The following is an 11634-nucleotide window of genomic DNA, read 5'->3' as shown; positions in this document are numbered from 1 at the left end:
CGCAATAGGCAAGTTTTTGTTTCTGTAAATGGCACTGTCTAAATATTAGGGGAATCACACACGAAAACTTGGTTGCACGCAACGCCTGTGTCTGGCTTGAAAGTAATGAGCAAAGTGTGCTCTGTTATTCACGTTACCATTTTTCTTTTTCGGTGCAGGAAGCCACTCAAATTTGAATAACCTTTACATGACATTTACATACGGAACTGCTGTGTGTTCCAGAAGTCTCCATACAAATTATAACTGGAAAGATGCCTTTGTCTCTCAAGAGGATTCGGAATAAGGCTCCACCGGTAAAGTTTTCAAACGAGAATTTTTAGTAAATTTTCTGCACGCAAACGTGCGGGCTCTAACACCAGACCACGAACACACAAGTATAAGCCTCATTGTGTAAAATGCTGGAATGCTTTTGGAGGTGGTACGACTCACCTATGATTATTTTCCGGATATTCTGCCGTATTATTGCATACGCGCTTAAGAAGTAGCATGTTAACCTTTTTCTTCCTTGCTTGCGCATAACGTGTCGCCTTCATTGCCTCTTATGTGCAACACAGCGCGTATGTTTATCAATAATTTTGTTTTGCGCTATTCGTCTGAGCTTCACTTACAGCGAATAAATGTTTGAATAAAACTCTTTTGCGCTATTAAGCTGAGCTTCACTTACGGCGAATAAATGTTTGAATAAAACCTTCCGCAAATTTGAACCACGGAAAACATCGTCTCCTTTTTTCGTTTTAATATGAAATATCTTTCTTTCAAAATCCTACCACTTATACCATATCCCTGGCTGTTTCTATTTCAACACGAAAGTCCAAGATTGTTTGACAAAAGGTTAGTTTTCGTCTCGGCTAGTAAGTGTAAAAATATTTTTTTGAAAAGAACGTGCTGTTTTGCAATTGTGTCTGGGAATTACTTATATTAAATTTTATTTGGGCCCTTATGTTTGAGCGGTTCTCTTAAATTTAGACCGGTGGGTGACTTCATTCAGACATCGTTTACTTGCATTAAAACAATTATTTATTCATCAGTGGTTGGTGTGTCAACAGATATCAGGGATAAAGCAGATTTTTCGTGCTGCCATCGCATTCGCGCTTCAATACAAGCTGTAGAATGAGAAGTACCCATCTTTCTTGTTTCGGATGGCATGAAAGCTAAGGACCGAAAATCTGTAACAGCTGGACAGGGGGATGAATATGGTTTCGGTTTGTAAACGGGAACGTGGAAAGCTAAATATGAAGAGATCAAATTGTTTCTCCCTGGTTATATCAGAAACACTTTAATTTCTGGCGAAATTGCGGTAGGGGGAAGTTTAATTGGAAACAGTTATCCACTGGTGGGTTACGCGGGAGACTCGAATCTGGTTGTGGCAGCTACTTTTTACCGTGATGCAGAAAGGCGAATGAAGAGCTCCTCGACACTGCAGGTTGTTGAAAAAACTACGGTTCATTCAACTCCTTCATTCGGAGCTGGTGGTACGCGCAATATGAACACAATTAACGTATTTTTGGACAAGACCAAGCATTAGTTGAAGATCAGCGGAACCTCTTGAAAGGACGTCTCATATGCACAGGGTACTTCAGGGTGGCATTGAGACCGAGGAATACCTGCATGCACTGGACAAGGCTGGCTTGTAAACATTTAATGATCTAGTGAAGGAGTCTGGGGATTAATCGTTAAGCCTATGGCACGCACAAGCCTAACTGTGTGTTTAATATGAATACGTTCAATCTGCGGAAGAATGTCATGACTTCTTGTTCTCATCTTGTTGTCATTCGTTAAATTTGAATTTAAGGCTTTTCACACTCATTGTTACAGAAGTGATTTTTTTCGTGTTGAATGATGACACGTTATTGCTCTTACAAAAACAAACGTGCAGCGTTCAAAACCACAAGTAAGCTAGAGCTTGCCTTTTGTTCAGACCCCTTCGACACATCTACAAAGTATGAATTGAGCTTAACAAATGTTTCGCGAACTGTTGGACACCGATAACATTATGGAACTGCGCAATGACTTACCGACAAGGAGTCCGATTGTTTTGTGTACACCTTGGATCTGACGACTGATCGTTTAGCTTGTTCCATTAAATCCACTGGACGACCAGCGCTTCATCAATGACCAGTTTCGGTCTTAGAAATTGGCGCTATATCTCCTCGCTGTTGCCAATTTTCAACTTCTCGTACGATGATTTGTTTGTGTGCTCTCCGTTCTGAATATTGTAGATTTGATTGACTTATATGTCTTAAACGGAATGACTAATTGTCTCATGAAATCAATCTGTGATATACAAGCCTAGTTCCAATTTCGTGCAAATCTTAGAGATCGATTGGGCAGATCGGAAATTAGAAGTGTCTGATCATGCTCGACGTTGAATCACAGTTTTCCAAACAATGCCTGTTTTGAAACAGCTTGTTGCAAATACTCAAGTAATGAACTTGTTGCTTCCGGACTACTCCCAAACGGTGGGCATTCCATTCAGGTATAGACAACTATTTATGATCCAATGAGAGATTGCTAAATAAAATGCTCACATTACACAACGTTACACAACAATACATTACAACAAACGTGCAGCACTAAAAACTACAAGTTAGTCTTCGAATTTCGCTTTGGAAAATGTTTATCGCCAGTTTTGCTGCTGAACTGGAATGTGTTTCCGCGTGTACTTGGGATTTGTTTGTTTAGCTCGATTTCTGATAATATGAATAAAGGCTTTTCGTCCGCAAGAGATGTGAGGCCAATAGCCAGTGTGCTTTACCAATTCCCTGTTTCATCTTTCCGCGTTTTGCTTATGTTATCTATTACCAACGACGTCCAACATAATGATTCGCATAGCTGCAGCAACCAAACCCTCATGCGCAGGTATGTTTCGATAATCTGAAATAAAATAAATGACTGGTTTTGGTCCCCATGCATTTGTGGGATATGCTCCTGCATGAAGGAAGCTTTCGTTTGCATAACATTGACTAGACTTGAAAAAGAAATTCCTCAATGAAATATATGTGGTATTTTGTGTGGTATTTTGTATGGTATTTTTTATGATGCCATATTTCCTGTGTGCATATGTATCTTGTTTATTTCAAAATGCTTGATCATTCAAATGAACTGAAGACTTTCTGCGGCTCTCTTGGTCCAAATGACTAAACAGCGCTATGTTCGTGAATTCAAAAATCATATTTCTTTCAACATTTTCTTACAATTTGTAAAACATTGACATCTAAACGGATTTGTTACCCCGGATCGAAGCCAAATTTTCAAGGCACTAACGTATGATGGAGATTACCTCTTATGTTAAGGATATGCCTGGGAGGATACATAGCATTTAATTGAGGTTCAAACGTGGTACGATAGGGGAACACTCAACTTGCTTTGGGTCAAATATCTGATGACCGCCTTCGTAGATAGTCCTTACTTTGTGTCCAGTCATGGTCCCCATTTTATCAGATACACAGATTTCTTTAAAAGTGACGAAATGTTGTGGTTGAATCAAGTGTCAGTGCCCCAGAAGCAAGTCTTTTTCTAATTGAAAATCTGTAAAGCTTATAGTGTGGGTAGCTTTTTCAGGGTAATTTATTATTGCTCTTGTACGCCGACAAACTATTTTCGTGCTGAATAGCGATCTGACGTTATTACACTACACTAGGTTCAAATGACGCCTAAACTTGTGACTCGCATGCAAGTTATGTCACTGTCAGTCTCTCCGGCTTGCCGTACGATTAAATGTTCGAAGTACAAAATTGTCGGTTAATGACGGTTCATTTCTGTGTCCTCCGTTGACGGAAGCTCGTTGGCTGGAAACCTCGTCCGGCCCCTCGAATGCGTCATGTTTTCTTTCCACCCAGTCATTCGTGTGCCACCAAGCTTTGTTTCCCATTACAGCTATACAACCCCAAAAGGCAGCAGGGAAATTGTTACATTCGGTATGAAACTGAGTTGAAACAATATCCGGACCACCATATGAGGTGTACTTCCTTGATGCATGATATAGGACTGTGAACTTTGTGCGAGTTGGCGAATAACAGAGTTCCGCCGTCTTACATTAACAACAGAAACTAAGGGAAACACGCACCAGGTTCATTAACTTATTTTAGCCGCATTCTATTTTTGTCCCAAGGCGTAATACGCATTAAGCTTAATGCCCTCCGTGGGGTTTTTGCTGCAACCCGTCTGTTCATCTCCGAGTGAACGAGTGATTGGGAAACATCCCAATGACCAGTGACTTCTTTACGGCGAGGAGCTTCATCGGTATTTCTTTACGACTGGCTGACGATAACTTATCAGGATTAATCTGCACGTATACTGTATCGTTAGGCCAATCGTTGCCTTCTTTGCATGCATCTGTAGATTTCATCGCATGTTTTTTAATGCGCAAAACAACAGGATTTTACGATATCTTACTTGTGATCTCTTATTGGTTAATCATTTTTCATATTGTAGCCTGGACCTTCCGTATGACACGGGATTCGACCATGGGGTTTTTATTCACGGTCATGCGGTAAGTGGGGCAGACCGGTCCGTGCATGCAACGTGCAATATTCTCTTGTATGCCAATTCTCCTGTCCTTCTGAATGGTCAACAAATAGGATGTTAGATGTGCCACTACTATATGCGTTCTCGCGGTACGTGCCTACTCAGATTTATTTTCAACAAAGCAACTTTTTCCTAATCATCTGGTGGAACGGGTGATAGCAACTTGCCGTTCACTTGTAGGATGGGCAAAAATCATGAAACACTTAAATCAGAATAAAACAACTCATTTCTTCCCAGAAGAAATCTGTAAGATTACGAAAACAAAAATTGGCTTCATTTCACTTTGGGCTTGTGTGGTGGGCGCAAATTACGAATTTGTACAACCTATTCGTCCAAGCATTGTTCACAAATAACTATGTCGACCACATGTTAATGACACTAGAGAAACAGTGTTGTACAAGAAACGCGATGACCAGACATGTAGAGTCTAGATTATGGACAAGCGCTTTGGTAATCCATATCTCTTATTTAGAGCAAAATTTTCAAAGTGGTTTATTTCAACCAACCGACTGTGTGAAATTACCACGAATAGATTTCCATCGTCAAACTAAATGAAAAGTTTCATGCTCGCTTTCTTATAGGATAGTAATCCTACGAGTGAAAATATAATTGAAAAGCTTATGTATAAATTAATGCGAAATCCGCATCCTCTTTTGAACAGAAGCACAGATGTGTTATTGGTGATCGTTTAATTTCCTGAGTGCACGCATTAAATTCGATTGTGTTTGTTTGCTGCGGCACATCAGCTGCTATAATGTTATGAAATATTGAGGTCCGTTTCATATTTAGTATATTCTTCACTTAGAATTAGCATACATTTGGAATTTTCAGACAGGGCACAATATGCGCTTATAAAAAATAATGTATTCTAATCGGCATTTGTTTATGCCCGTGCAAATTGTTAGCAAATTCACTCTCCCTCACGCACAACGGCAATGCTGACAGATGGATATTGTCCCAGCATCCAGGGGTCCCATTATGTGTTAAAGAAAATTGATTTCGTGATTTCTTCACTCATGGTTATGTATTCACGTTAATCCTGTTTTTGTATTTACAGAACACTGGGATATCTTTAGGCACACCTGATGCGAATGGATCCCGGTTGCTTGAAAACCAGAAGCAGTAACCTAACATTCACTTTCGGAACGCAGATTCCGTTGTTTTTTGCGTTCTCTATGCATCTTCGTCTTAACTGACACGCATTGCTTTCGTTTTCCTATTTGACAAGAACTACAGATATTTGGTGTAAACCCCAACTTTTTTTCGATAACGATGCGGTCATTTTTGTGCCTAACGCAATAAGAACAATGAAGCACTACTAAAAACAGTGGAAATTAAAAAAGCAAAACCCGGCCATACACAAAATAAGACTGAACTACTTTTATATTGCCGAATCTTCCTAATATTTTACACAGACGGATTTATTTCAAACAGTTTCTCAATTGTACCTCTACCATTATGAAAATACGCCAACAAAATAGTTCTCCACCTCAGCCGAATTTGGGCGAAAATGCAGAATTAATATCACTATTCAAATTGGCGCTAATCTTGAACACAGCAATATGACAGCGGTTAATCCAGAATGGTAACCATGAGTAAGCAAGGGTTGTGGTGCACGTTTGATGCACGCGCGTTGATTGATCGCCTTAGAAGTGTTCAATCTAAATTGCGTGTCTCCCACACCAATCACCGTTTTATTGGGCCGCATGTGGGCGGATCATTCACAGGAGCTAACAACACCATGGACACGTTGAATTCCCGGTCCACTCCTGTGGCCTCGAGACAGATACTGATCATTCGGTTATTTGGTTTGGTTAGAACACTTATTCTGTATGGTGCTATGATGCTTGCCTCATCGGTTTGACGCCCATCTTCTGCGAGGAAATCCTAAACTATTCGTCCTCAAAGCCAGGCTCTGATCCGTTGGGATCATTTTAGCACCCCGTGTTTGGCCACTGGGTAATGGATTACCACTCAACTAATCGTTGTCACCTGTTGGTTTGGCTCCGCTGCGACCATGACTCACCGCGACATGTTTGTTCATTATCAGGATGCATGAAATTTTCCTGCCAAAACGGGGTCACGAATTCAGCAGATTAAAATGCCGCTCCCGGAGAGAACAATCGGTTTCAACCGTCGTATTCTCTTTCATCGGTTAGCACATTCTACAGAAATACATATTTCACGTGTTTATCATTTGCCCGTTAAAAGCGCCTCACATGAAGGAAATAATAAGTCTCGGTGCACCTGGCGGTTTTGTCTCGCTGCATTCGTAATTCAGCTTCCGTCCGTAGACAGGGATTATGACACCAGAGCTGGCGATGTTTCCAATTTATTATTCCCTTTCCACCTTTTCAGTAATTCTTGCACCTAACAAATTGCCTGAAAAGTTTCGTACCACGGGCTCCGGCTGGTTAATTTCCACCGACATTACGAGATCCCGTTTGATGAACATCGTACTGGCATCAACCGTTTTCCTGCAGGCTTCATCTTCAGCCCCTAGTCTTGACGGTTCATTGGTTCTTTTTTCTTCGTAGGTAACAGATCGTGAATTCGTACTCTCGCGACCGAAGTATCCGTCACACGAACTTTGCGTGAGAATATTTGGTCGTTCTGATCCGCCCCACGAGTTCACGTCCGGTCTGAAAGAGAAATGCCCTTCCAGGGACATCCTCCACGTATCCACACTACGATCAAAACCAACACAACTTCGAATGTAAATAAATCGCTGCAACACACTATCTCTGTAACGGAATAGGAAAAATACCCTGGATCCCACATGACCTTTCTTCTGCATCTGAGGATTTCTCCTCCCATCCAAAAATATCCCACCCTCACAGAATTGCCATCCAAGCAAAAAATTATGTCCTTTACAAGGCTGTCTAGAAACGGAAGTACTTCGGTGCAACAATTGCATGAAACTCCTATATCCAGTGTGCTAGCCCAACAAAGCAATGCTCTTCTCAATGTTGACATTTCTTGCACCCTGTCGACAACTTGTTCCATTACCCGCAACTATGAACAAACTCACTTTGACGGTAGGCCACACACCTGTTGGAAATAAACATCGCTGCCGTAACGTGGCTCTCTCCTTCAAAGATGAGAACTATGTCGACAAGATTTTGCCAGAATATCAATAAAATTCCGGTTCACGAAGACATTTCAGCGGTCGTCTTATTATCTCGTCGATCACGCAATCAAGCGAAAATGCTGAGATGGCGCTCTCGATTGACAAAATTGTTGTACGGAAGCCTTCGAAGCTCCTGAAAAATTTCAATGACATGTCCGACCCTTCCACATATCCTGTCCATCACGATGCAAAAGACTTTACGGTTGACAGCTCTCAGCTCAAGAGCATAGTTTTGCCCCGAAACGTGCTGCTCCAGCATGATGAAACACAATCCGAAACGTGCGATGACGGAAAAGAAAATTAAAATGTGAGCAACTTTTGTCGGAGGCATGTTTCCGATTTATGTATAACCTGTTGGTGGCATACGTCAACTCAGCCATAGCAAAAGTGTATAGTTAGCCAATATCCCACCATCATGCCTTTGCGATCCCGATGGCAACCAGCTACAAGTTGAGAAATTCATAAAATAGTCGTGATCTTATAGAAGCGCGTGGTTGTTGCCATGTCGGCTTTGCAGTTTTGTTCCATTAGTTTGCTTCCATTTTAACATCACGTATTTCGTCAATCGCGTGATCGTCTTTTGTTTGAATACGAAATACTACAAAAGCGCACTTGTACAATTTCACACAATACAAACATGGTCGCCTGCAACGACTCAATCTTCCCATTTCGGTCACCATCATTTGTGCGTCTCATGTGGAAACTCTGGTGACAAATTATTTCAGACTTTCTCCGGAATCTGTAATATATGGAACTGTTCAAAAGAAGACCTCTGAGCAACATGAATGAATTATTGTTTACTAGCCGAACTGGGTGAACGACGAACTATTTCACAGAGAACAAAAATTAGGGAGTCTGTTCCATTTGACCACTTTAATAATTTAAACCCAGTCTAGCGCTTTTGCCACATTCACCTGATAATTTAACACGCTTGGCAGACAGGCCACCAAACACCTGATCGCCTTTGCCGCGGAGCTTCATGGTCAGCCACTGGTTCCTCTGCTGGAAGAAAGTAGCTGGCTTTTGCCGCTGAACTATATTGCACCGTATGCTACTGTTGGCGAGAATGGCATCTTAAATTTTACCAAAACCAGGCCTGTACGAAACAGTCCTCTCCTGATTTACGAGGACAGAATGAGGCATTCATGAGACACTCGATATGCAAGATGATTAATATTAACTGCAGTGTATCAAGTTGCATAAACAACAGGTGCAAACATCCGAGAAGTTCAGCTCCGTGGATGTGCACAGTAAGAGGTAGTAACTGCCGTCATATGTTGACGCCGATAGCGCTCGTTTGCCCCATCGTGTCATCGGCGCAACGGGATAACCTAGTGAGTTTTTTGTCAAATGCACTCAAGAAAACGAAGGTAAGTTTTGCTTATAATTTCAGTCCATATTTGTTAATTGTCGTGCGTCTTTCGAGGAATTGATGGCGAGCAAGTTATTTCTGCTGGTAAATCCGTCCTTTACTCAACGTGGTTTGCCAGTGGCAACCGGTATGCGTCCTTCTCGCAGACCGTGCGAACGGGGCTTTCGCCGTTTCCAATAATTAGCGTCTTGTTAATATTTTTTCCAATTTCGAATGAGACGTTTCTCTCTTTTCTCCCATATTCACCTGTTTCTGTTTCGCATTCATCGCTTGCATTTACTTATCATATTTGTGACCATGCTCTTCAAAACCGGATGATAGTGAAAAGATGATGTGTTGCTCAGTATTATTCAAACGAGGCCTTATAGAGTTCCGGGTGGTCAACATATTTGAACAAAACTAGGTTGGTTCTTGGTCGCCAAGGTTTGACATGAGAAATGCTTCATTTCTCCAGATCTATCGATTGTCAGTAGCAAAATTGTTCGACCACATTGAGATACGCGCAAAATCCTGGGGACAGTTTTTTTGGATGGATAAACTTTCGCAACTTTGGGGCTCAGTAGTATGACCACGCCTGCTCCTATATACCGCATAGTCAGAAGGCATCTTCTAAACAATAATGTACAAATGAGAAGAACATACTCGTGCACATGGCAGTCCTCGAATTTTGCTGGAAGCACAAGTGAGCCTCCTTTCAGGAGTGAGTGAAACTCTTTAATCTCAGGACAATTCCATCAGAAACACCTATACGCGGAGAGGTTTGTCGAACGGAGTACTCTGTGATGTTCTCATTCACTGGACAAATAACCGTCCTTTTTCCTGTTATTTCGTTACCGATTTTTAATCTCACGCGATACCAGCAAACCGTGTGAGTCATTGGTTGACAAATATTCAAATGTGACTCAGTTGAACACCCACACAGTCCCTGCCCCGTGAAGAGAAAAGACAACCAACGAAACGTTTGGTGCGTGGAACCATTGTGATCGGGCGATGTTAGATTTTCTTGGCTTCAATTGATGGAAATACGCAAACCCGCCTCAAGCTTCCAAGATTCGTGTAATGAACACATACTGCACGAGCCTCCCGGAGATAACACGTGATTCAGTGATTTCACATGAAACAGAACGGCTAATTTCATTTGCAGATGTAACGTGCACAAAAAACAGAAGAGCAAATTTACTAAACGCAACTTAGTGTGCGACAGAGGCTCCTTTTATGTGGCTCACGTTCTCTATACCTAGTGTGAATTGGCCACGTTTTTTTCATTATTACACATTTGCTTCGATCATTGACCCGTCAAAAACTGCTTTACTAGAATATACAAACAGCTTGCACAATCGTTACGTGATATTCTAAATTCAAATTATTTCAGAATTTTCAGTAATGTGATTTTGCCCCGATGAGAAATCGGCTGCACCGCAATACGTCCTCTGAATACAACACTACGTGCTGTGACCAACCATTGGGTCCGTTACTGTCATAAATATTTGGGCGCTCAAAATCAGTGAGAGTGGAATTCACCCAGCTGCTCGGGTGAACCACTGCTGACAGATAGGGGAAAATGCACAACAGTTTTGATTACGGAATGCAAATCCTCGGAAATGTATGCGGCCAAGTGACCAAATGAATTGCGCAACCTTACATTTTAACCAGCATTATAATATCCAGCAGAATTGCAATTGAACGGACGAGTAATATACAACTGGAGGTCAATACAGTCTCAGGTAGCACTTTCTGCTTCTCCGTAGAGGAAATTCTGCAAGGCTTGTGGTGAAATCCATCAGGTGCGTCTTCTCTCTTATAAGGTCTATAAGTGTTTCATGTACCTCTGGTAACTGCAGTGAAACAGCGCCAGGTGTGAATAGGGGATCAGAGTAAATTTTAAGAAAAAATATAACAGTACTGAAATTCGATGGCTGCGGACCGCCCAACGAAAAGCGCAAGCAAATCTTTAAAACAGGTCGGAGACTAAGCGGAATGTATCATCTAGTAACGGTCTTTGAATAGACGAAAAAATTTCATTTCAGGTATCACGAAAATATGCTAGTCTTGCAGCACGAAGTTGGGAGGCCTTCCACTAGGTGCTGGGGTAATAGCCATGAGCGCACGCAGCGCACAGGATGATATTAATAAGCCCTGATTTTGATCGCGGGCACACAAAGTAAAAGTTCAAATGGAGTGACAACATTTCTTAGGTAACCTTTTTCACTTCACATAGAAGCTTCGTGTAATTATGCTAAGGATGCAAGTATTTTGGTCCCCTTTTCACGTCAGAATACAGCAAAATTATTTGTAGAACACACGCTAAAACTATGGATTCCCAAATCCCACTACCTGCCCACTATCTGCGCCTCGGCTAGCTGATTGGTATTGGTAACGTGGAGACTAATCCTTCAGTTAAAAGGTGCACCTAATGAGCGCATGTTACTAACGGAGTATCAATCACTCTCCAAAAGTGGTCGACAATGATCTCCTAAAAGCACCCCAGTTTTCTTGTGTCGCAACTAAATAATGGGTTGCAAATTGGTAACCCAAGTTTACAAATGCAGTTGCTTCAAAACATATTGAGTAAAATCTCACTGTGAAAACTTGATACATATGAAAT

General features: G+C 41.5%; 1 protein-coding gene across 1 annotated transcript; it reads left to right on the top strand.

Moving 5' to 3' along the window:
• Positions 1-2664: 2664 nt before the first annotated feature.
• Positions 2665-6000, top strand: T265_04028 (hypothetical protein; the record flags this gene model as incomplete). Its single annotated transcript, XM_009168646.1, has 3 exons — positions 2665-2859; positions 4435-4492; positions 5585-6000. 3 exons carry the CDS (start codon positions 2699-2701, stop codon positions 5651-5653), a joined length of 288 nt encoding a protein of 95 aa, XP_009166910.1.
• Positions 6001-11634: the final 5634 nt, after the last annotated feature.

This window comes from Opisthorchis viverrini (genome assembly GCF_000715545.1).
Source record: "Opisthorchis viverrini unplaced genomic scaffold opera_v5_62, whole genome shotgun sequence".
Classification (NCBI taxonomy): Eukaryota; Metazoa; Platyhelminthes; class Trematoda; order Opisthorchiida; family Opisthorchiidae; genus Opisthorchis; species Opisthorchis viverrini.
The sequence above is the reverse complement of the archived record's forward strand: the minus strand, read 5'-3'. Positions and strand labels throughout refer to the sequence as shown.